This window comes from Coturnix japonica, chromosome 20, assembly GCF_001577835.2.
Source record: "Coturnix japonica isolate 7356 chromosome 20, Coturnix japonica 2.1, whole genome shotgun sequence".
NCBI lineage: Eukaryota > Metazoa > Chordata > Aves > Galliformes > Phasianidae > Coturnix > Coturnix japonica.
This window is the reverse complement of record NC_029535.1, coordinates 2,760,124-2,786,566: the sequence shown is the minus strand read 5'-3', so window position 1 is coordinate 2,786,566 and position 26,443 is coordinate 2,760,124. Positions and strand designations below refer to the sequence as shown.

General features: G+C 43.5%; 1 protein-coding gene across 1 annotated transcript in view; it reads right to left on the bottom strand.

Moving 5' to 3' along the window:
• Positions 1–4,166: 4,166 nt before the first annotated feature.
• The window catches only part of PTPRT (protein tyrosine phosphatase receptor type T), a 143,008-nt gene continuing 120,731 nt past the window's right edge, over positions 4,167–26,443 (bottom strand). Inside the window, 10 exon segments of the mRNA XM_015881395.1 lie at positions 4,167–11,289; positions 12,030–12,165; positions 12,654–12,817; positions 13,386–13,511; positions 15,674–15,805; positions 17,901–18,074; positions 20,900–21,049; positions 21,963–22,098; positions 24,548–24,702; positions 25,948–26,064. Coding sequence (XP_015736881.1) covers positions 11,236–11,289; positions 12,030–12,165; positions 12,654–12,817; positions 13,386–13,511; positions 15,674–15,805; positions 17,901–18,074; positions 20,900–21,049; positions 21,963–22,098; positions 24,548–24,702; positions 25,948–26,064 — 1,344 coding nt within the window. The 3' untranslated portion in view covers positions 4,167–11,235.

Below are 26,443 nucleotides of genomic sequence, written 5' to 3'. Positions count from 1 at the left end.
TCCTTCCCAACCCTCTTGATGTTTTTCTGCGTGTTCCTGCAAACACACCACACAAATCATCCTTTCAAAGTTGCTGCTACCTTGATTAAAAAAACACACACAGAATAAAGGTGCTTTACAATTTCCACTGCTGTGGCTGCTGCTCGTACGCCAGAAGTTTGTTCCTACTGTGTCAGCTCATACAACAGCTCGGCCTTATCTACACAGCACAGAGATTTGAACAGGTTTAAGAGAGCATTCAGAAATTTACATTCTGTTTACCAGCCGGTCGCCTCCTGTGCTTCTATGCACACAGCGTGCACTGTGCTGCAAACAAACACGGCCCCTCCTGCTCACACACGCATTGCTCCAAATGGAAGGACATAAATTAAGGCCAAATGCTGACCCAAGGCGGCCTGCTGGAAATGCTGTGGCACTGGATAGAGAAGGAAGAGGAAAGGGTTTTAGGTTAGGTTTCCTGCAGTGGATGGGGAGGTGAGGTTGTAAGAAAAATTGGATTGCTGTCACCTGATGAGCCGCATTCTCACAGCACTTGCAAAGGGAGTTGGAGGTGTCAACACACACGGTGAAGTTTGGAAAGGTTTGGGAGCAAATTCCAAAGCCATGAAGTTGTGGCCTTTGCGATGACAGCAGCAAAAGCAGCCCATGTCTCTGTCATCAGGGATCCCTCCAGCACATGTCCACCATGGCTAATGCTTCCCAGGATAACACACACAGACTTGAGCTTGCCAGATAACCCTACAGAAAGTACCCTAAAAGCTATTTACGTATCTAGATATTCACAGAAGCATTTCTATATATGCATTTATACATATTTATATAAGTAGACTCTATAAGCCATATATATATGTCTGCCCTATATAAAGTTCTCTATGTGACTGATACAAGATTTGTTAGTCACAAAAGTTAATTTTTGGAGAAAAATCAGCCTGGATTTCCCACAAGTGAAGGTGCCGGGAACATTAGAATGATATTTTATCCAAGGGAGCATGAAGAAAGCCAGGCTGGTGGAGCATCCTATGCAACAGCTTTCCCTTCACCATCAGTGTGTCAGATAGGAGGGCTGGGGGCAGCCCTGAAAACCAAAGCAAACTGCTTCCCAATGAAAGGCACCAAATGAGAATAGGAAAAAGCAGTTGATAAAGTTCAGTGCTTAATTGACTCCATCTGAGTTCATTAAAATAAATAAAGAATAAACCTGCAACTTCTTTTAAAAGGCCACCCCTGGGCTCAGAGGGTGCACTGTGTCCTTAGTGCTTCCTCAGAGCTGCAAAACCCCATCGAAGCACAAGGAAATTGTGACTATTTTCATCCTGAGTGATCCCCCTACTGCACTCACGTTCCCAAGACAAAACGTTCCCGTCTGCCTCCCCCTGCATGCAAAGACTTGCCGCTGCTCACACAGCTTCAGTGCTCAGTCCTCAGTGGGATACCTGTTTTGAAAGTGGAGGATGAAGAAGTCCAAGAGCCAGCAGCAGCACTTTGGCAACAGCACTATTTTCCATGGAGTGATGTGTACAAAATCCTGACCTCATCCCACGTGCTTTCAGACCAAGAGCTGTTACAGTGTCTGGGATGGACAGGGATCCATTCTCTTTCAACAAGCTGCATCTGCTTTTCATTCTCACAGGCTCACACACAGTTGGAGTGTCTTTATAACCTGGACTTATCACTCCCAAGCTGCAGTTTCCAAAATTAGTCTCCAAACTTGCAGAGCTGATTCATGTAAGCAACAGCAGCAGTAGGAGTCTGCCAGTGAGAATTATCTGCATGCTTACAGCCAGAGCTCAGCTTTGACTTTGTTCTCACTCACTGCTTGATATTTTTGCAGCTATTTTGCTTAACAAGGTGGGGAACGGAGTCTGTTTGCATTGGGCACTGCACTGCACAACAGGCAGAGGGTAGGGACAGAGGCAATGTAAAATCACACTTTTCTCCCATGGACCCAGAGAGTAGGGGATGGAAACTGCTGTAGTCCTGAAAAGCTCACCTCTCATTTGTGATACCCCACACTGTGGTACTGCATCAGAAAAGACCATTACAAACGTACACACCACTAGCATTTTTCCTACATAATTTGCCAATATCAGAGACAGTCCATGAGACGGGTGGCATCAATGGTCTATCTCCTAACGTTATTCAAACCTTACATCACACAGATGGAAGAAAACAAAAGAACTTTCCTGAGATACTAAGTCCACGGTGGATCTAAGAGCTGCCCTAAGCCTTTTCTACCACCCCACGTGTTTAGATACCAAGAGCGTTATGGTTAGCAACTTCTGGCTCTAACCATAGAAGGTTCTGTGTATTTCATCCACTCCCCTATGCAAGCCACACTTCCTTTCACAAATGTTTTAGAGGGAACCATTTATATACGCAATAAAAAAGCTATTTCACCACAATGCTGAAAAATCCATCTGGTTGCAGCTTATCTTACCAGTATATCATTTACAAGGCATTATATTAATAAAAGAGTACTAAATATTATATTGCTTCTGGCATGAAGAGTACATTGTAGGTGTTTATAAACACATTACTGAATGTTACAGACTTTTAAATAACCCCACTGACCTGCCCCATAAATGCTCCATAGCTATTGATTCACCAGACGTTAACACTTAATGGATAAACTTTTACAAGCCAATAATAAACATTCTCTGCAAGAAGTATGACATTCTCCCAAACACACTCAGAGATGACTTAGAAAACAAAAGCTCAATAAAACACAAGAAAAAACATAAGCCAATTCTGTAAAATTAAAGTTATGTATCAGTTTACAAAAGTAAAATTGATACAGAACAGCTTTTCTTCCCCCCCTAAAAATATTATTTATTATATTTTCATCATTTTCAAACGTTGAACTTGACCAAAGAGGGAGGACCTGCAATGGCCAACCCAGATGGCTTAGGTGATTAATGTCCAGGAATAGGCATGAAGAATTAATTCTGTTCCTTCTCTGGGCCATCAAGCTAACTTCATCAATGGAGAAAACAGACCTGTTTGTCCCAGCCTGATTCACCTTCTGGAGAGGTCTTTTTCTCTCCATCCAGGTAATAAGACCAATCCCATTTTTGACATCTGCTTTTAAACAATACCTGCATATCAGCACAGTGTGTGGCGCTTGAAGGTTTAACCTTAGCAAATGAGAGCAGCTGTACTCGAAGGCAGTGATGGAGCTGGATGACATCACTGTGGATTCACACCATACACACGCCAAGTGCAACACTGTGGTGAGGAGCTCACTTTGGCATCAACTTTTGCCTCCTATCTGCTTGCCTGGAACAACAGTACATGTGTGAGCAAATGCTGTTGGGGAGTTTTCTTCTTATCAATGAAAAAAGCAAAGTATTTGCAAAAGAAAACATGCATAGAGAAATAAATGTGCTTTGAAGGTAGATTATAAACAAGAGCCACATCATCCTTCTGGTTTATTTTTAGCATGGCTAATTAATGATATAAAACAAATTAGTTCTTACCGCTTGGGTTGTATGAGCGTAGCAAGACACGGCTCTCCTGGCGCTAAGCTGTGAATCTCAATGCACTCGTGCTTGCATTGAGGGAATAAAGTGGTCTTTGGTGTAGAGGATCCCTGTCTGCTTCCTTGCCTGCAGCCTCCTGCTTACACAGACTGCCTTGGATGCCAAGCACTGCCACGTGGCTGTGGATGAATGAGCATGGCAGCCTGCTGGTGGATGTGTGAAAATATTTGCTACTGACATCGCATCCTACATTCAAGTTTGGCACACAACACCTGCACACAAAATACCCGCCTATAGAAAGCACCAGAAAAACGTGTTTAACGTTAGCAATGTCAACATTAGCAACGCAGCACTTGAACACCAAGGAAACAAGGCAGTAATATCCGTTAGATAGAAAACATTGCAAGAACGTGTTCAGTTCTAACTTGCACTTCTCAGCCTGTAATTTTGTACATTGGCTTTTTGAGAGGGCTGTCTCAAAAGCTGCAGCTAGATTGAAATGTTGGGTGCATTCCCTTTGCTGCTGTTGAGCCACTTCTGAACGGCGTTCATGAAATCAAGCCAGCTGCCCATCAATGTGACAAGCTATCTCGTGTCTTCCCATGCCACCACCCGCTGTTCCTAATAGTACTGCTTGCAATACATCGTCCCCTGTCTGTGCAAAGAAAAGGCACGAGCACGAGAGTCTCTTAGTAAAACATTAATCTCAGATCACAGATTTATTTTATGGATTTGCAACACAGCCCATATTACAAACATTGTCTGGGAACATTTACAAGAATAAATAAGATGGACTCGCAGTTGTAAAAAAAAGATTACACTTCACTGTAATGTACAGTCAAAAAATATATCTGATATTCATTGACTTGACATTATTTACCTTCCTTCTTTTAAGCTAGAAAGAAAAGACACTGAATGCACAGTGTTGAGATTTCTGTATTTATATTTTTTTCCTTTTTTTTATTTTTTCGTACGTGCTTTATCTATCAAACATCCAAACTGTACAAGTGAGTTTCACCAGTAATCCATAAAGGCCAAAGGAGGGGGAGATGGGGGCAGTATCTCAACAGCAGAGACGCGCTGACGCAGCACTGTGGGGCACCGGGCAGGGTCCTGCTCACCCCAGCACAGCTGCAGCATCGCTGACTGCAGCAGTAACAGCTCTGGCAACAAGTGATGCTACAGCATTTCAATTTCAACAGGATTGGCGCAGGGGGGGGAAGGAGATGAAATCAACGTGGGAGTGAATTCTGTCAGCGCGCTCAGTCAGTATGGGTTAAATGTGGCAAGGGTAGAGCTGCAGCTTTTGCACTGAAGCATGGCATGAGTGCTGGAGACCTAAGAACAGGCTACAGAGGTGAGGAGGGTCATGCCAGTTCTGCTCCATATGCATTGAACTCCTGCATTGGAAGCGTTTGAGCTAGTTCAGCAATGCCAACCACCACCAGGTGCCCTGGGGAGGCTTTCTGAATAGCTAAACTCATGAGGTGCCCAGCAAAGGATGAAGTGCTCACAGAAGGAGGTACACCTCCACAGAGCCACCTGCTCAAGCACCTCACCAAGTCCCCCAAACAGCTGTGTTCCAGGGTAACAGATCTCCCTTACAAAACCTCCATGGAAACATCATTTGCAATAAGTGCTTCCACTACAGTGACCCCATTGGAAACCTGTACAGAACAGACCAAGACTGGTCCCAAAGGTCACACCTATAGCATATATCACGCCACAACAAGAAGCAAACCTCACTTCCAACAGTGTGAACTGGCTCATGGCCATGCAGCTTAGAATCAGCTCACGGTTCACAAGAAAAATGTTTTCCTTTTCTTTTTTCTTTTTTTTTTTTTCCCTTCCCAAATAAATACTATGGGAACACCAGCATCTACCATCCAGTCTGCTGCACAGTTCTGTTTCTTAAGGCGTAGGTTGAAACCAGAGAACAGGGGTGGACACTCTGCTAGATGCACTGGGACAAGGATGGAAAGATCAGGTTTTCACAGCTGTGCTACTCTGACATGACGCTGTAGGTAATTCTTAGTGCAGTGCATTGTTTATAAGGGAGGCTTTAAAAATCCTTTAACGCAGAAAATAAAGATTACAGACCCGAGGACACTGATAGTCTCTCCATCAAACTCAGAGCCACCAGGATTTGGCCTTGGTGTATGAAAACACATGAATGTACTCGACTGCTACACTCAGCTGTAGGTTCTTCAGGTATGTCTATGAGGAGGAGGGTGACTGATACTTGTCCAAGTCAATAAACAGGTACTACATGATGCATTTTCCTAGCATCCCTCGCCAAAACTGCAGAAAGTGTGCTTTGCCTCTATGCTGTTGGATGGCCCGCAATGGAGGAAGAGCTACAGGGAACTGGGGACAGGGGAAGGAAGGGCACTTGCATTTAAATTGTATAGCATGTATGTATGGCTATAGGAGACTGCAATCTAAGTAAGTATGAATGTAGGAGGGTTAACAGAATCCTCGTTACTCTCTTCTGTATAGCAAACCTTAATTAGCTCGCTCCCTCAGTTTCTGCTCCTAGAAAGGTCTGTGCAGGGAAGGTGCAGTAATTGGCTCTACCACTTCCTGGTCTTCAAGGACATATATTGAGCTTCACGCTCATAGGCAGAGGTCATCCTAAAGCACTTTAATCACAAGGTCCCATCTGTGTTTCTAACAAGCTGGAGTGAACTTTGTACACTTAGGGAAGAACCTCAAATTAGAACACAGCAGAATCAAACCAAGTTCTTGAGATGCCCTTTGCAATGACTAAAAGTGAACTGAGCTACCAATGTGATACTGTTTATACTTATTATAGGACAACGTTTTCCAAGTGCAACATTTGCACTGAACCGCAAATGCAGGAATATGCCAGGACTGTACAATGTGTGACAGACAGAGGCACCGCAGATCTGAAGGTTCCTCTCAAGGTAATCTTTTATCTTTGTTCCTCGAGATTTATTCCCTCTGTTACACTGCCTGCTCCCCCTCTAGGGAGTTCTGCAGAGTGGAATGTGTTGCTACCTGTTTTTTTATGATCCTGGCACAAACTCAGAAGAGTGGGAAAGACGTAAGTAAATCCCTGCAAGAATAAGAGACAGAACAAAGTGGAAGTTTCTCACATGTCTCAGGACACCATTTAATCCTCCTCCACTGTTTGCTTTTCTCCCAAAGGAGATTCCTTATCCTTTCTTTCTCTTCCAGACAGCAACAGGTTCAGTTGCTTTCAGAACAACTCGCTGATGGGAGCCTCTCTCCTCCCTTGGCCCAAAGGACACCAAGAGCAGTGTACCCACAGCACCTGGCCTGAGATTGCCAGGGGAAATCCAACCAACTACTCCTAAAGGACCCATCCATGCAAATGACATGGAAAAACAACTCTACCATCTGCAGGCTTAGATCTGTCGCTGGGGGGTCTTGCATTGCCACTGGACATCTTCACAGAGAGTTCACAGATCCAGAATAAAAGGTAGGAAAACTGAGGGGGAGTAACTAGTGCATCAATAAAACTAGCTGGAGCTTACTAAGTACAGCAGCATTACAGGCAACTTTGCTAATGAATTTCAATCATGAACTGAAATGTCTCCTACAAACCACAGCCCAGAGACTCCCCTGGTCAGAGAACACCAGTTATTTCAGTCTACTAAATAAAACCACCAATTCCCATCTGCTTGTTTGCCACCAGTGGTCCCTACCTTCACACTGACATTGTACTCCCAATGTTTCCTTCACATTAACAAACAAGTATCTCAGGTCCATCTACAGGAGGTCAACTACCATTTTCTTTACAGGCCATTGTTTGGAGGGGGGAGGGAGAGGGCAGAAATATCAAAAGATGGCAGCAAAGGATGCAGTTTTCACAGAGATAACAAATATATATAAATATATACTGTCAAGACCTACTGTACATTGTAGGGATTTTGGTCTATCTCTTTCCAGCTGACAGCTCAGGTTCCTCCTTCTCCAGCATCCAACCAGAGGTACCTCTGGTATTCTTTGCTTCAGGTACATCCCTTAATAATTCAAGATGTTATTTGCCCTGTGTATGACACAGTCCCTGTACTCTTACTCTTCTTTATTTATTTCTGGTTTTCTGAGCTTCAGATTACACCTCTGACCAATATTACACCGTCAACAAACAATTCTCACCCAATCCTGAAGGATGTCAGAATGGGAATGTTTTCATCATGACTATTCAAATACTGTCAAATATCATATTTACACAGCCTAAAACCCGGTCACCGAGGACTTCCTCTTTTCTACCTTACTTTCTTGCTCCCCAACAGCAGCAGGCAATACTTAGGTTGGAAAGCTTGTCCTGATTGTCAGTCTTCTCGAGAATGAGAAAGCCTCCTTTATTACCTCTAAATTTCTCTCTCAGAGAAAGCAGACCCAACATCCACAGTCTTGCTTCAAACACATTACCTATGTTGCTACAGGCTCCTCTCTACAGTTTAAACAACCTCAAGGTAAGGAGGTTATTTACAGCAAGCTCTTTTCTCTTTATCATTAATTCACATTCAACATATATGCATTGTGCAGTAAAAAACAGTGCAAGGATCCCTGAGCCAATACAGACCAGAGCTGGGTTCCCAAAAATCAATGTACCTGTGTGGTGATGGAACAGTTTGGACCACAACCAACATCACCCATAGTGTTTGCTGAGCACCCATCCACACCGGCTGTAGGCTGAACATCACCAGAAGGCTGAAACACAGACCTGAGCTGGCACACATTCAGTCATGGCTAACAGTTGTGCTGTATGAAACAGCACGATTTGCACTGAACTTGTTCTTTGCAAATACAAGGTAAAATGTAGCTTACAGTCCTTTGACTGAAATTTATGCTATCACTTTGCATTTGCAGAGGGCTAAAAGCATGTGGTGTGTTACTGCGGGCCAGCTGCTGCTTGCACCTGACCCTGTACTAGCATGTCTCATACCATGAAAATACATTTAAACCTACCTCAGGACCTTAAACAACTTCACTGCAAGAGCTCTTCTATTCAACTCACCCAACACCTGCTTCTCTCCATGTATACATCCCTCCTATCAACTGACTGCTGGCTTTGTAATCCACTTTCCTTCATGCTACTGCTTAGCCTGAAACTACCTTCTACCCTTCTTGGTTACACTGTCATTTATTCTACCTCTCTATTCCTTTTATCCTGGCTATTAACTTGAGTGCCTGAAAAAGTCTTTCAGTAACTCCCGAAAGTGACCTATGGGTATGCTAGTTTCCATGCAAAATTAACAGAATGCTAAACACTAATTAATATTTCCATAGCATCCATTGGGAGTCATTCCCTCTGGCTTTCTGGAGTTAGTGAAGCCATGAACATTTTGCTGGTAGTTTCTTCTCACCTTGGCAATTGCAAAATCCCACCCTGGGATCAGGATTTTCTCTCTCCTCTTCTTTGCAAATGGCCCCCAAGCAAACCACCTGTAATTCAAACAGTAACATTATCCCTTCCTTCTCATATCTCATTGTTTCGCTTTGCCTCTTATTCTACAGCAGGGTTGTCTGTGCAGCTTAGCAGCAACAGATAAGAAAAAGATAAAACAATTAATTTTGTGAAATGGCAGACATTCACCTGCAGCCCCAGTGTGAACTAATGTAGATCCTGTGATTTCTTGCAGAAAGTTGGGGCCCAACCTGACACACAGCAGAGGCTCCTGTGAGGGGGTTCCCACTGACGCTTTCTGGCACAACTGACTGAGACCTTCAAGGTATTCACTTGGAAGAAGCCAAGAATCCAAAGCTTCTCAGAAAGAACATGAGCTCGGTGGTTCAGCATCCTATGCAGACCTCCCATCTGCTCAGCAGGAAAGAATCAGTTTCCAAATAAAGAGCCTGGTCCGACTGCTGCAGGTCGTGACAGACATGACAACCTTTTTGTTAGGTACAGCTATATCTGAGTCAATAACTGTTCCAATCAGATTCAATTGTCAAGACAAAGATATAATTATCAAGAAAAGAATGACCATGAAGCAGATGCGCCTTCTGAATTTATATATGGAACTGGTAACTTTTAGTTAAGTTTCTGTTGCTCCCTATGTGAGGCATTGACACGACTGAGCTCCCAGCAGCTTCTGAGCATTTACTGGAGGATGGAATACTATGAAATGGTAAGGAAGTGGAATTTCCTTAACTCTTCCCTTACCTGTCCAGCTTTAAGCAAGTCTACGTTTGAAGAAACCTACATCACCTAGAATCTAATTTACACACTGAACTATCTTGGATGCCTGTGCTCTCAGGATAAATAACTGCCTAAATCGAAATACTGAATGTTGTAAATCCTTGTTCATTTGAAAATAATCTCAGACATTATCCTGCAGACCTTAGTGATTAGCTCCTCAAACTCCTTCAGAGGAAAAATTTCTTAGCTTCTAAGAAGTCAGAGTGGGATCCAGAACCTGGGCAAAACCCTTCTGATGTTTGTTGCAAAGAAGAGGAGTTGCACAGGTGTTTCTGCACAGAACAAAACAAAAGCTGTTTTGCTTAAGATGGAAAGTTGCTGTGCTGGTTGAAGCCTTTTCTTAGCAGATGCCAGAACAGGTTTCTGTGTATGTCCATCACTCTTCCTGCAGCTTGGATGCGTTACCATTTTAAATTTGCAGGGGCTGGAAATCAGAATAAATCACTCAACGATGTCTGACTGTACAACAGATTGGGAACAGTGAGAAAAACCTGATCAAACTCAATTTTAAGATCACCTTCAGATTCGAAGCTCTTGAGCAGGAACCTCCTTTGTTCTTCATTTGCACAGTGCCTAGCCAGGCTCAGCAGGGACCTGTCAGGACTAGGGGTCCTAAGTTCTACAGCAATACAAATAATAAATAAAAAAAAATAATAATACATATTATATGATCAATAATACCTACTTTATACCCTGTTTTTCAAAGACAAACTGCATCCCAGCAAATACTTAAAAAATGTGGTAACACCGTTACCAAGGTTGCAAGACAAATGCAATTTGTTTGATGCAAATATTTAACTTCGGGGTTTAAGTGGCTGGGAAACTCATTCATATTGCTTCACCAGCACTGAAACAAACATGGACCAGAGAGATGTAACCAGTTCATTCACAGCCTTGGGAGAAACTGGGAGGAAACTCGTGGAATCCAAGATGTGAATCCACAGACAACTAACTCATCTCCACCATCTTCACGCTAAAAGGAACCAGATGTGGAAAGATATCCAGAGTTTTTTTGGTGTTGGCCTTTTCATTTGGAAGATAAAACAAAACCAGATAAGACAGGCAAACTGTAATGAAACGTTTCATAACTTCCCTATGGCTATCTCATTTTTCCCAAATGACTGCTGCATGAAATTCAGAAATTAAAGACTGGGGTTTGAGAACAAAATAGTAACTTTAAAAGGTGACATTTAGAAGAGATTTTCCTAAAGGTTCCATTCTTTCCCCACTCTTCAGCAAGGACGGCAAAAATACAATCCTAAAGAGCAGAGAAGAAGTCAGAGGGGATTAGAAAGTCCAGTCCTTCAGCCTGCCTCCCGTTTCGCTTATTTTTACAGTAGGTTATTTAAGAAGCTGTAGATGCTCCAATAGAAAGCAGGCAGCAGCAAACACAGGCATCATCTCTTCCTTCCAGCTCTTCTGTGCAGTCTCAGTCTTTTTCTCCAGGAAGGAGAGATTTTCCTTCCCACACTTGTTACTGCTTTCTAGTGTGGGACAGGGAAGAAGCGTCTGCCAGGGGTCGGGGTCTGCCATGTCGGAGGCTCTCCCCCCTCTGCTGGGCTAAAAGGAGCTCAAGTATTCCAGTGCAACCTCATATACAAATTTATACTGTTCCTGAAAGAGACAACAGAAGTCAGTGATATTAGGATAGAGATGAACTGTTTGGACATTCATTCTACAAGCTGCAAAACATGCCTCCTCTCTCTTTCGTACTGGTCTTAATGGTTCTGTCCATTTGACAGGACCAGGCAAACATGAATTGTATTTCTATGTGATCCTGAACAAGTATTATTAAGAATCGTCATAATCAACGGAAGAGAAACATGCTCTAGGAGACAGCTACCCAGTGGGCTATTCATTATTTGCTTCATGCCCTCATGACACATGTTGCTTTTGAGGAAAGAATTCAGCATGATCAGTTGGGATGTTTGAATTCAGGATGGTTTAATTTCTGTCTTGCAGGGAGCAAGGTCTGGGGTGCACTCTCCTCCCCCCATGATTTCAAGGCTTGTCACAGCAACAAGCGCTAGGCTGTATGCATACACAGGAAGACAAATCCTACCTGCTACCCATAGCTAAGGTGACAGCAGCTTAGGGTTTAACCTTCAGGGAGAAGGAGGTGTTGCCCACCTTACTGCCAGGGTGGCTGTTCCACATCTATTCCAGGAGAGAAGCAGTGGGACTGGAAGATTCTTCACACGTGCCAAAACAGGGCTAGCTTTAATCCTGCTGCATTTACGGTACGTTTGGTTTTGATTCATGCTGGGCTAAACCATACAACCATATACCTACTGTGAAGTCCCCATGTAGGCACCCTTAGGCTGGGTGGAGCAAAGTGCAGAAAAGAAGCTTACCAGTGACTCCACCATGTTGGACTTGTTATTCCGTAATGTTTTCACTATGTGGAACACGTCAATGATATTTTGCTGTTGAATCATTTCACACACACTGCAGATGGCACAGAAGGTGCCACTACGTCCCCCGCCGTTCCTGGGTACAGAAGAAAAGAGGCACCAGATGAAGCCAGGAGAGGGATGAAAGCACAGCTTACACATCAGCACGTACACCAAGAGAGGGGTGCATTCACCAGCCTGCTTGAGGAGGCTCATGTGTTTGTGAAAGCGCAGCTCTGAAGGGCAGCATGAGAGCTGGCAGTGCCTCAGCACAAGGGAAGGGCTAAGGCCATGCCTGGAAGCAGTAGAGAGGGAGCCCTGGGCACTGCCTTGCTTCTCCTTACTCCCCTGGGGAGGCTCACAGCAGAAAGCAGCAGAGCCTTTGGCTTCTCTTCACAACAGTCAGTAAAATCTCCAGGTCAGGTTGTTATAATGCAGCACAACATTCAACATGAAGTACCTTACAGATGTAATTTAACTTCATTTTCCCCAGCTGAAGCTTGGCAAACCACCAGATTTCCAGATCCATAATCAGTCTTCTGGATGTATTTCATGAAGTTACAGACAATTTCCAGCCCTACTTACAGGCAGTGGACCACAGTGCGGCCGTCTCTCCCATCGTACTGCTCCTGCCACTTCTCCAGCCTCCTGACCACCTTCAGCAGAGAGCGTTTGGATGGCGGGGTGTCCCGATACGCTGGCCAGCCAATGTACTGCAGGTGCTGAACTATGCGATAGCCATCCTGGGGCTGAAACAAAGAGCATTTGCAATGCTAAAGGCAATGGGGCAGGAATCAGAGAAAGGGTGAAGCACAGTACTGAACACACACACCATCCCCTCTTGATTTGGTATCAGTGAGAGTGTTCTGCACTCCGGATACATGATACAGCAGGGCAATTAGGAATCCCAATCGAGCTGGTAAATATTGCATTTGTGTTCAGAGACACCGCAGAGCAGCTGACAGATAGGGAGCAGTTGATACTACTCCAGCATATTTCCTATGATGTTGACAGTTTTACTGTTTCTACCAATTGATTAATTGTTCTGAAATATATACAGAAAAATGCATTCCATTTGAATCCAGATTTCCAGTTCATACCATCCACTTCCTACTTTCAGCCAAAAGGCTTTCACCAATATAGACTAATGCAATTAAATGTTAATTAAAAAAAGTAGCTACTACATTTCTGCAGTGGAATTTTGTTACTAGGTGAGCGATTCAGCACCTCAAAACCATGGTTGTGGTTCTGCCTCTTTCCGGTGCCAAAATGTATTTGTGAGGATAAACAAGGAGTGTGGCATTTCACTGCTCTTACCCTGGCCATGTTGCAGATCCGGAATATCCGGTTGATGATGTCTTCATCGATGTCTGCTGAAACAAACTCTACTTGAATTGGGCCATAGCAACAGGACGTCTTCTCTGGCCAGTACTGCATGCAGAGCTAGTGAGAATATCAAAAAGAAACAGAAGGCACCTTAATATTAACAAGGGAACGCACCATCAGTCTTGCATCACTTCAGATGGGCAGCCAGCACAAAATCCATAACCAATCCTCTGTTACACAATATGTTTGCTCAGAAAAGACCTCCTTCTCATTTCAGGGCACTTCTTGGTATTATAAGTCTAAAGACAAAAAGAAACCTATTTTAGAGGCTTCACTTTTCTATTTTTTTCTTTCTTTTTCAGTATGAAAACCATTGAATTCCAGGGTCTAAAGGTGAAGGAAAGGGGCAGAAAAAATCAAGTTCCTACATGGGTATGGAGTTAGAAAAGAACACTGAAAGATCAGCGCCTGCAGGTAAATGCAGTAGAATCACAGAAGTGTGGTGTTAACGAGGAAATGGCACATGCACCAACCAAATTAATCTTAATTCAAGCAAAGAGGAATTATTTCTTTCTGCAAAATGAACATTTTATGCTGATGCTACTGAATTCACAGCGTTCAAACCCCTACCATTCACACAAATTATGATCTAAGTATTTCAAACCCATCTGGAAATAGATCATGGCAAGAAAATATTTTGCATGAGATCTCATTAAGAGTTTCCGCTGAGATTGTATTTTTCTGGGTGTTTTTTTTTCCTCCTATTTTCAAGAGTAATTTTTGAGAAGTTCTGCAACCACCGGGTGCTCATTTGAACTTGATCTCGAGCTTTTCAAGTTCAATCACCGTCAGTAATAACGTCAAGTGTGTGCACAACACTGCATTAATTCTCTATTCCTGTTCTTCCTTTGATCATATGGGGCTGAAATTGGGTGGGATATTCATGTAATTTTATGCATCTTTGCCCTTGTTACTTTTTCAAGATTACAAAGCACACCAAGCCCACGTAAGCAAGTTCTCCTTTGAAGGTTGTCTTCACTCTTCATCCAGACTTTCAAGCAGCCTCCAGATCTCCTCTCAAAGCATTTGCCCAATGGGTGAGGAGATGGGGGCTGAGCTGTAGGAACCAACCCCAAGGTGCAGCGCAAAGAGCAGAAAGATTAAACTTAACTTTAAATTCATTTTTAATAAAGCAGGTCTGTGAATGATCACTCAGACTCACCTTTGTATGGTGCTTAAAATGGTCTGTTGTGTTCTCCAAAACATGCGTTGGTTTGCACTTTTCCCTGCTCACTTCCCTATCTGCTATTTTTATTAATCACATACTTATCTTTAACCACACCTTTTATATAAGCAGGTTTTGCCACTTGTGTTTTACTCCTGTAGATGAGCGAGGTGTTCCACCTAGGCACATAGATGTGGTATCTTCTGCACACAACCATACACTGACAGTTGTCATGCTTACAGTGTAGCACTTGGGCTAGGCAACGATGAGCAGCCAGATAACAACACTGCTGTACAATAACAGTGCAAGCGTAACGCTGTTACAAAGTCACACTTCCTCTTCAGCAATCTCACTTTCACAACTGCTATCAAACTTTCACACCTTGCCTCCAGAGCTCCTAAGATGCAAACTTTAAAGCTATCCTTAGCTTCCTGTGGTAGCTGGGTGCGTTTGGCACTGGCTGCAGACTCGAGGTAGGTGACACCGCACTGGAATGACTGTCAAAGTGACTTACTGCACTGCCAAATCTCCTCTCCTGTGATTACAAACTACCTGATAAGAACGGCAACTTTCAAGGGGAAAGAAACGCAGGTGAAGCCTTTGGCAGAAAGGCAGTCGGCAGCAGTAATGGGCTGAGGCTGATGGGTTTGTGCTTTCTAAGAACCAGGTGTGAGAAAAGATCCTTATGATGTTTTCAGCATATCACTGGGTTTTATTCTTCTGGAAATAATGGGTGAGCAGGCAGGCATGAAGTACATATGCCTGGGAGGAAACGGGAATGGGTTTGGGAGGAAAACTTAGGCCCACAGCAACAGCACACATAGATAGTTAATTGCTGTTAATCGCAGTAAGAATTAGTTGCTTCAGGAGTCAAGCATGTAGATGTGACCCTTGTTATTCCATAGTACCCCAAAACATGGCCTGTTACATTCCGGTTATCATTCTTTATTCCTTTTTATTTATTTGTCACAAGCAAATGGTGGCAGAAACCCACTGAAAACCTTCTGGACCTCAGAATAAAGCTGTGTGGCTGAGATGATGAAAAACCACTTACCTGTGCAGCATCCATCTCATTCAGCATCACTACGGAGGAGCAGTGATAATCAAACACCAGCCTCCAGAAGTCTGCTACGGTGTTAGGCAAAGGGTGCTGGGTTACAATAAAGGCAGCAGGTTGCTTGTGGCTCTAACAAAAGAATAAGATTAGTTAAAAAAAATAATAAAATAAAAATTCAATCAACTTTTATTCAAACGAATATTACACCCGGGAGGCTATGGCTAGGCAATGTGAGCCATTTAACCAGATTATACAAATCACATATCCTTCTCCTTGTTATCACTGTGCAATGAATGAATGTCTCATAATGGGATTCTTTTGCACCCAATGAAGACATTTCATTAAGGAAGTGTCACAAGAGCAGAGATTACCCAAATCAATTATTTATATTTTGAGACTCAGCAAATAATACTAATTCTACTATTACTACTATTACTACAACTATCAGTAATGTTAATAATGGGAAACAAAACAGCTTGAAGCAAAGGCTCTCCTTTCTGCTGCAGTGAACTCCAGAAACTAGAGGAGGGATTAGCCCTCATCTGCCATTGCTCCCCAATGGCATAATGCTACCCACGTGGCACATTTGGGTGACAGCCATCCTTTAACAGGACGTGGGAGTGTGTTCAGAGTGCACATTCAGCTTCCACTGCTATTCTTTTACACCAGAAGAGCCTTCTGCACTCAATTTCCCTAACCACGGAGGGGAGGAACTGTGGTCCCAACCTCTGCAGAGTTGGTGGTAATGAATCTTTGTGAGGCACTTTGAGATGAAAGGGCAGCAGCTCAAAACGTTATCTCTTTTCAACCACAGCAGGCAATGCTTAGATGAGCCTACAAATGCTCCCCGTCCTTTGTGCTGTACATCTGTGAAGCAGACTTGAATCAAAAGGTATAATTCTGGGTTTAAAAAAAAATATAAATCGGATTTTGGTTTTAAAGTAAAGAAATAAATAAATGCTCAAAGTATTAAGTTAGTGGCTGCAGGGGCTGCCTTTCTCCTATCAGATGTGGATGCAATGGGCCCATGGTGGGAGGGGTGCTGTGCATGCCCTGCACTACTCTGCAGGGTGGCTGCACCATGTTCTGGGGTGCACAGGTGATGGGAAGAGAAGTACAGAGAAAGAAAAGAAAGGCTGTTGGGAAGTGATTGGTCTGGAAGGGCTTCTCCTCTTTCTTTACACAAAACAAAAGTGGTTAGCAGGATTTTGTGTGGAAGGAGATGAGAGCTTTGAGGTAACAGGCCAATACATTGCCAGGCCTTAGGTAATGAGACAACTCATTGTGCTCCTGCAGATCTGCCAATGCACAAAACACATTTTAAACACAGAAAAATAAAAAGTTTCCTCGAGCACATTTGCAATAAAAACATCACAGTTTTGTGAAAACAAAATATATCTAAAATTAATTCTATGGCCATTTTTCTTTACCTCTGAAATGCAGCAGTATCACTATTCCCCAAAACCTGAAAGAGTAGGTGATGTTAACACAGCCTGACTCTATTCAACTTTGCTGGGGAAAAAATGATGATGCTTCTCCCCAGATCATATTTACATATACTCCAATTGCAGTAATTAGCAGTTCTAAAGGCACCTCTGTCCAAAAGCACCTTAGGTACTACAGTAAAAAGAAACCACCAACATAATTCACCCACTACAAATGCCCTGTGCTGTGAGTCCATAAACAAAGCAAGGAAAAATGCCTTCAGACAGATTCACATCAGCTTAGCTCATGTCCTTCCTCCCTAAAGCTTCTTGCACATCTGATCCCATATTCCTAACTGCAGTAGCTCAGATAAATCACTCACTCCACACCACAAAATGTTCTTTTCAAAGAGCTGACGTGGCAGCTCCTGGTGAGCATTTCTCTTCCCACCTGTGCTGCAACCAGTGGGAAGAGCTGTCCCACCACCACTTGGTTTATTTGCCATTCTAAGATGCACCCTCAGCCTCACGAGCTTCTAAGCCAAAAGTTTCCCAGCAGCTCGAGGCGGAACAACACAGGCTGTGATTTATCACATTACCAAGTGACACATTTCTGCGAAGGAGAGAAAATTCATGGGGCTTTGCCCAGTTTGGAGATATCACTCAGAAACTACAGGGGAGGGGCGGGGAAGAAAAAACAAGAAAAATCGTCTAGTTTTGGATCCATTTCTACCAGAAAAGCAACCCAAGAATGAATAAGCCCAGTGTAGTGATAAGGGGAAGGGGATGGGGGGGCTTACATCCATGAGCGCAGCATTGATGTAGTTACTGGATTCACCATCCACAGAGATGAGGAAGGGCAGGCACCGGTCCAAGGGCAACACGTCCATGCAGCGGTTCTTGTCGTGGTTCCTTGGCAAAAGGCCGATGCTGCAGTCCTCTGGTCTAACCCGCGGTGTCACGATATTGAGTGTCTGTGAAGGGGGCAGGGAAGAAGGGAAGGAAATAAAGAAGCAGGCTGAGCATCTTTGAATTCACTTCCAAAAACAATGCCATCTGCACAGCATGCTTATACCGAAGAATAGAAGATCTCTGGGATCCCAGAGAAGGAAAAAGAACGAGCATGGAGGAGCTCTTTGCTGTTAGAGCACATCACACTGCACATCCTCCTGAGGTGCCCTCCCAAACACGATAAGCCCCAGCATAAATGGAGGGCACTAAACACCACATAACAACTTCCAGCTGTAAAACCCCACATCAGTCAGATAACATTTCTGTTCTTTTCAGAGGCTGGAAATGGCCATTACAGTTGCATGCTGCAGCTTTGACCTGGTGATGGAATGAAGCCTCTCCAGGCTGGGCACATACATCCTCGTTCTTTGAGAAGATCCTGTGCACAAGTACCCTGAGTTCACCCACAAGGCAACTGGGTTCAAACCATCTCATGATTCCTCAGGCAAACTATCGATTTCTTTTAACAATATGCCCAAAAACCTAAGAGAAAAGAGTTGGGTTTTGTTTTGAACAGTCAGTCAAGCTGTCACCCTGTAATTTAGATTGATCCTTTCCTTGTGGAGAGACGTGCAGGCTGCTTCCTTCCCCCAGTCCCACCTTATCTTTGGGGTCTTGCTGTTGGTCTTTTACCCTTATCTGCCTTTCCCACAGCTTTACAGAATGTGTTCCTTTAAATGCAATTTTCTTTTGTGTTATCCATCCACAAACCAGCCCAGGTTACTGAGCAGCTGTTAAAAACAGCAAATCCAAGTGAACGCATCTTTAACACTGTCACTTAAACCCTGGTAGATCAGTAGCTATCTGATGGCATTTTATTTCTACTTGTCATGTTTGCTTCCCTGAGCAAAGCAGTCATGCTGTGAATTCCTTTGCAACCAATGGATGAACACAAAATACCGAGAGGCCAACCATTTATACAGAGACGTTGACTTCATCCAAAGAGAGGTTGTGAATGGAGAAAGGAGAAGGGTCAGACAACCTGCTATAAGAAGTTACATATAGAAAAGTGACATCAGAAATCATGTGGTTGCTCTAAACTATGCACACAAGCCCCCCTTGCCTACGATGGGAAGCAGGCAGTCTGGCAGGGAAGCATAATGAAACCTGAAATCTCTGACAGTGCAGATAATTAGGTGAGTAACTTGTTAGTGATTTACTCCCGTCTATTTTATGTCCTTCCCCTCGTTCACTTGTTTTTTGTGGCTTACTCAGAACATAAAGACTTCCCAGAATGAGCTTTTATATGTTCAGGCAATGTGCGGAGCATGAGAAATCTATCCAGTCTTACCTGAGGGACAGCGAGACCTAAATAATACAAATTGGCCCAATAGATACTGTTAGATCAACCGGTTCATAAAGATTGTAGCAGAAGATACCATCCTATGCATTAAAGCCAGACAATTAGGGCTGAAGAATGCTCTAAGCCAAACCCCTGTAAAAATAGCATCCTGCTACTAGACAGCAAACGAACCTCTTATGCAAAGCATGGAGGAGCATTTCCTTCCCAAAGGAGCTGCCAGCCCCTGGCAGCTCAAAAGAATAAGCACGCGGGCGACAAATCTCACTTCCTATCATGACAAAATAAGCACAGTGAGCAGTGCCATTCTTTTTAATAGCGCAGCAGCACTTGATGAAGTCAGGCTTCGGCTCCTTCATGCCAAGCGTCCATAACCAGAAACACTTTCACAGATCTGATATCACTTGATAAAACCAGATTTTTATTTTTAATTGAACTGTCATCAGTTGGGATCCACACTCTTTATCTCACTACATCAACCCTGATGATTCCCTGCAAGGTTTCAGATAAAACACACACATTCTGTCTTCGTGCAGAGAGGGAGAGAATGAGGCATCTGGCTCAGACAGTTCCTGACAGCCTCCTCCTGGAAAAGACACTTGGCTGGGGGACAGAGGGGCATCTCCCACAATAAAAGTAATCTCCATCTTTTCATTGCTGACTAAGAACAGCTTCTTAATAAATAGCTGTCTCTCTTTACAGCCCAAATCATCTTGCTCTAAATTTCCCACAACATTATTCTGTTAGATGAAAATCCTGAAGGGACTTACAGACATACTGAGAATCAGCCTAGGAAGCTCAGTTCACTGTTCTGAAGGGTGAGTTCTCAGCTGTGTTGGAGACACCCTTGCACAGGGCTGGCAGCCTCTGAGTCCCAAGGCCCATTTTATCAGAGTGGGATACGCACTGCTGTTAGCCCAGCAGTCCCTGTTTCTTGCTCCAGTCAAAAAACACTACTCCAGCACTTGTGTTATTATATGAGGTTTCAGTTCTGGCCACAAGGTATTCATAAAAATGTTCCGGGTGAACCGAGGGCTTCAGTTCACTGAAAATTAGAGAAAGCAGTGCTCATGGAAGCGCTTCTCTTTGTATGGAAGGACATCAACAAGTTGATTGTCAAGACTCTGAGGCAACAGACGAGCCACAAGAACAGTTAATAAGGGGCCTTGAGGCATAAATGTTTCTGCATAAATTACAGAAGGAAATGAACAACTGAATATTTGCTGGAATGAGAAGTACGACGTTATCTGCGGAAATTAAAATCCTTGCTCTATTGAAGTGATGGGAACTTTTCCTTGCCAAAGGCTGAAAATCTCACGCTTAAAAACAAACCTCTGCCTGATTCAGTGCTAACACAACAAGAATCATCCGAAATCAGACCTTATCTCAGTGTCGCCCTCCTCTGCTATGCTGGAAATCATACAATAGCACAGATATTGATTAAACACCTTCAGTATACCGACTGCAATGACCAAGACATGACATTACCTGAAACTCATCTTTTATCTGGCTGGAATTGGTCTGTGGATCTATCCTGCTGATGTTGTAATATATGGATCTGAACTCACAAACTGGAATGGCCGTGTTGCCACAGAGACACGCCTCCAAAATGGCATCGTGGACAAATACATACTGTTCCTGTACAGGGGAGGGGATGAGATATTAAAGTCATGTTTTCAATACAGATCACACTTTTTTTTTCTTAAGTCATGCCTGCTATGCATATTTGGCTCAGTTTCATGTGGAGACAAATTACACGTTGTGCTATGTGACAGCTTTGTGAGCATATTTCATCCATCACTGAATGTGAGGTCTCATGTATTCATTTCAAATTTACAAGTCTAATGGTAAATCACCAGTACTGGGAATGCTGGGACAAAACAGAGTTTGGCCAGGGAGGAATTCAAGGAGACAATTGCAAGGCAATGGTCTCTTTATCACTGAGAATGGTTTGTGATCAGTGACAATAGCAGCACAAATGGAGGTCCCCTCCACCTGTTTTTTCAAAGCTCCCAGAGCTTAAACAAAACACGAGATATGAGAAATCTGCAAAGTTAAAAGTTCTTCTCTGTTCCACACTTTTGCTCTCTCCATCGGGAGGGGAACACATGTTGAACTTGTGTAGTGGGATAACAATCTCACAGGAGTTTATATACAGCTGCTAAATGGTACGTTCTGGAGCAGCTGACTTCATCAGCACCCAGTGCTTAAATCCAGGATGTTTCATTGTTTGAGCTTGCACTTTATACAATATAGAAACTGAGCTTGCAGTGAACCTACAAACGATTCAGGAGCGACCTCTGCTACCATGAGAATAAATCGATCAGCACTGCTGAAGCCTTAACTTCAGTGCTTGTCCTCCTGCCTTGAGGTCTGAGCAGCTGCCTGCAAACAGGATTCAGCACACATCTGGCCATATTTAGCAAAGTAAGTTCTGTATAATCCCATCACATGGGAGGCAAGTGTTGACTTAACGAAGTGTTGGGCTCCTGTGAAGCAGAGGAGCTGCCAGGAAAGCAGCACAGGTCAGAGAAGACCTGCTGGCACCTACCTCTGTCTGCACCAAATTGACCCTCTGGGAGCGCAGCTCTCGCACACAGTTAAATATATCGACCACACCTTCGTTCTCTGCCATGTCAAGCATGATGTCAATGGCAATAAAGCACCCTGTTCTCCCAGCCCCGGCACTGAAAAAAAAGAGAAGACAATGAGGGTCCACACGATCAAGGGACTGGGTGGTGGAGGCAGGGCTTTGTGGAGGAGAAAATAGATATACAAAAAATAGCTACGCAGAAAATAGCTGCATGGACACAGCTGCTCCTCCTGGAAGCTGCTCCCCATGGAGTGATTTTTGTGTTAAATTAGCTTTGCATTTAAGGGAATGAGCAGCCTCTGGGTTGCAAAGACACGCAATTCAGAAGGGGTGGGAGTGGGGTCTGCTTCTCCAAGGTCTTCCTTCTCATGGGGCTATTAATGGGCATGCATGCTTACTCAAGAGGGCTCAATGGGAGGGGATTCATTCATTGCCACAAACATTTCTTTTCCCTTCTTAATGAGAAGGTTGGGTCCCAAGTAGGACGATTTCAAGTTATGGATTGTAGCATAGAGAAAGAAGCCTGAGGCTACTCAAAACCTTCAGCTTAGACCTCCCCCCAGCTGCACGTGAGAACTGAAGCATCTCTTGCTAAGTGTGTTGTCATTGTGTCCTCCTTCCCTTCTGGGAAATCATCCAAAGCTGTTTAGGTGTGAAGGATAGAAAGAGGAGAACGTCTCTAAACACAACACCAAAGGAAAAAAGGAGAACTCAGCTCAAATCAGGGAAACTTCAGTTGTATGAAAACTTCAGCAGAGCCAAAAGCAAGGAGATATGAATGACCATAAATTAATGGACCAGATTAATCAACTGCTGAATTGAGAGAAGATATTTTTCATTTGCAGAATTTTAATGAATAAGTGGCATTTCCTCTCTTTATCTCTCAGCTTTTCACAATTTTAACAAATAGTTATAACACTTCTATATTTAGAGGACCTCAGCCTTCATAAATATCAAATAGAGATAATATCCAGCCAGGCATCGGTGGGGAGAATTTGGTAATTACCACTTAAAGCAAGTCATTAAAATTCAAAAGCAGTTAAATAACAGAGAGGAAATGGCATTTATTCATTAAAATGTGAAGGATGAAAAATTTCATCTTGCTTTCTTGGTAACGATGAATCAGGTTCAGGTTCCTTCCAAGGCCCGTTCCATGTCACAGCACCAAGGCAACAAATTCAAGCCCCGAAAGCTCTGAAAGAATTCCCTTCTACCAGCTCCACTGGCTGAGCTGCATTTTACTATGGATCTGATTCATCACTTGCTAAATTAAAATAAAATAATCACACACCAAAAAAGCAAATAGGCCAAACTGTTAAAAAGATTGAGCTGATTTTCCTCTCCAAAGTGACTGTAGGACATAATCTCTCCCTCCTCCTGATGGCAGAGCCTGGCACCAGGAGGTACATGCCAGTGCACTGCTCAGGGTGAGATTCTGGGACAGTCAGCTTTGCCCTCTGGTCTGGTGTTGTATCCGTATCTCCTTTACAGAACAGGTGCACTGTGACTGCAGAATCACCTGCTACAGTCAGTTTTGAGGTCTGTTACCTTCTTCTGATTCCCAGTGACCCCCATAAATGATACAAACCTACTGATCCAATACAGTATAACCTTTTCACCCAGTTTTTCCTGTGCTGCAGAGCTGATGGAAAAAGGTGGTAAGGATTAAGAGTACTGCTCAGGAGAGCTGGTTTCTCTGCTTGGCTTTAATGCTAACCCTGGGTTCCTCTGCTCTCCCATCAGCATGTCTGACTGCATCTCCAACTGCTGTTCCCCATGCCAGGGACACCCTCCTCCCTACTCATGTACTGCCTTGCACAGTACAGCCTTACCTTCAGCTGGAAGAAGACAGTGCAGAAAGAGCACACACCAGTACCAGCAGCAGCCCAGGAGTGTGCCAGAATGCAAATCAATAATCTGAATTCTCACAGCTGTAAAGCCAAGCAGTTTTCCTCAGGCATTTGCCTCTTATTTCCTGGCTGGAAGGCACTGGGCAGGTTTTCAGTCTGAAATTCCCACTCAAATTGTGTTTTGAGGAGGCTGAGATGCATCTGACTGGTATCCATACTTGGGAAGGCAGAAAAATTCATGAGATAAAACCACTGACCCTGGTGCAAAGCTAAACTGCAGCACATGTGGGTACAGAAGAGCAGTTGCTTTAAAATCCCCCTCTGCAGCCTTGTTTATTTGTAGGCATCATCCCTACTGCCACGTGAGGTTTGCTGTGATAATAACTGGACTTGCTGTCCCAGATATTTACCATTTTCCCAGCTCTGCTGTGAGCATCTAAGAGACTATGGGCCACCAGAGAGTCTTCTACATTCCAATGGCCCTCTCTGACCTACTTATCTCCAATTCATGCCAGCTAAGCTCCAAAGCTGCCACTTTAGAAAAGAAACCGGATTCCACTTCCCACAAGGCCCACAAATTAAACCCTTAAAACAAACGGAATGTAGTTGGTCGTTGCTGGATGAAACGAAGAAAAAGAAGCTGGAAACAAAAAAAAAAGCTGATGGAGGAAAAGGCTCCAAGAGCTCACATACCTGCAGTGCACAACGATGGGTCCTGCCTCGGGGGGGTTGAGGAACTTCACTTGTCGAACAAAGCCCAGGAGGCCCGTGGCATAGCAAGGAACACCGTGGTCTGGCCAGCTTGTGAAGTGGAACTGCCGAATCTCTCGGATCTCATGGTAGCCTTTCTGAGGAGACAGCACAGCCTCTGTTTTTCTGCAACCAGACTGCGATCAACATCTTTTGCCCTCTGCTCCCTGCTCTCATATGGAGGGCTGAACAATTGAGCTCTGATCGTGTGCAAGAATATGTCCTACACCACTTTTCTCTCCGAGAGACTTCAAGGCCAAGGATCAAGTGCACTCCAATTACAAACGAAGTAGCAAAGTACAGCTGAGGACTGTGGAGGTGAATGCCAGCACCTGCTTCAAACCTGTGGTCTCAGTTTCAAAACCAGCTCACTGGGAACATTACAGGATGACTTTTGTCCCAGCATACCAGGTCCACACTTAGGCCATCTCGCCTTTGGTGATATCTCCATAAACCACCACTCTCAAATCCTTTTTGAGGCATTGAAGCAAAAACCTGGGGAATGAGCAGCTAAATACAGAGTCTCCAGGAAACTGTAGATTATCTGCGGCCTCCTGCCAAAAAATCCCAAGTTTGAGATTACAGCTGGTGGTGAAAAGGGCAGAAAGTGGTACCCAGATCCACCAGCTGGTCATGCTGGTGAGATTTGTATTTGTTTTGTCAAAGGTAACACACAAGTTGCAGTTAGCTTTGACCTTTTACTGTATAGAAAATGTATTTGGAGTCCACGCATCTGTCTGATTTTAGCATCAACACTTCCTGCCAGGTTTTTCAGTGACTCAATGGAACGTGGACCTTGTGAGCAAGAAAACCAGCACAGTATTCCCAGTGTGGCTTAGTAGGTGTTTTTGAAAAGCTTTAAAACCACTTACTGACTGTTTGGAGAGTAATTTGGACAGACCTGAAATACTCTGACATTTAGATATCCCATTTCTAATTGCATGTAACATAAATCTTCCAAATCCTGCCGATTTGGGGACAATTTTAATAGTTGAGCTTTTATTACACTTTATTTCTCCTGAAAAAGAAACCTCTCTGGTATCCAGTCTAGCTTATACCTTTTCCTCATCTATAGTTTTCCTCTGTGAATTGGGATAGCCAACCACCTGCTGGTGTTTGGATTTATTTAAGCTTCATGCACTGTGGATTTTACTTTTGTTGTTATATAAAGATGCTTAAGTAAAAGGGGAATATCTGTCAAAAATTCAGATTCCAGAAGTGAAAACTAGTCATACAGCAACTGTTCCCACCTCCATCCCTGTGGTTGTTTCACCCAGAGTTCACATTTCAGATCATAAACTGAGTATGGCATCAAAAGATCAGCTGACTGAAGATTTCCTTACCTTTTGTACAGTAAATGTGCGTATGACATATTCTGCCAGTGGTTCTGTCTCGATTAATGTGACTTTAATATCCCCATAGACCTCTGTATCATCTGGCCAGTACCGAACACACTTCACCTGGTGGAAAGGGAAAGAAAATACTGAGAGGAACGAGCTCCAATTGAGGCAGAGCTGGTCCACATTTTACCCCACTCTCCAGTTGAAGAAGACATCAGCTAAAGCTCTTGAATAAAATCACCTCATCACGTGAACACACAGCACAGCTACTTTTAGAAGCCACATGCAAAACTCACAGTAGAAATAAAAGCCAAAGCTTTAAGGCTCTAGGATATTCAGGTTAACAAGGACTAGAGAGTTACTAAATGTTCCAACATTAAGAGGTAGAGAAGCACTTAAAATCTCAACCAAATAGCTACTACAAAGCAGGTTGTATATTCCAGTTCCAATTGTAGAAAGAGGCTATGATTATATGATGTTTAGGATTTGGAGGCTTTTT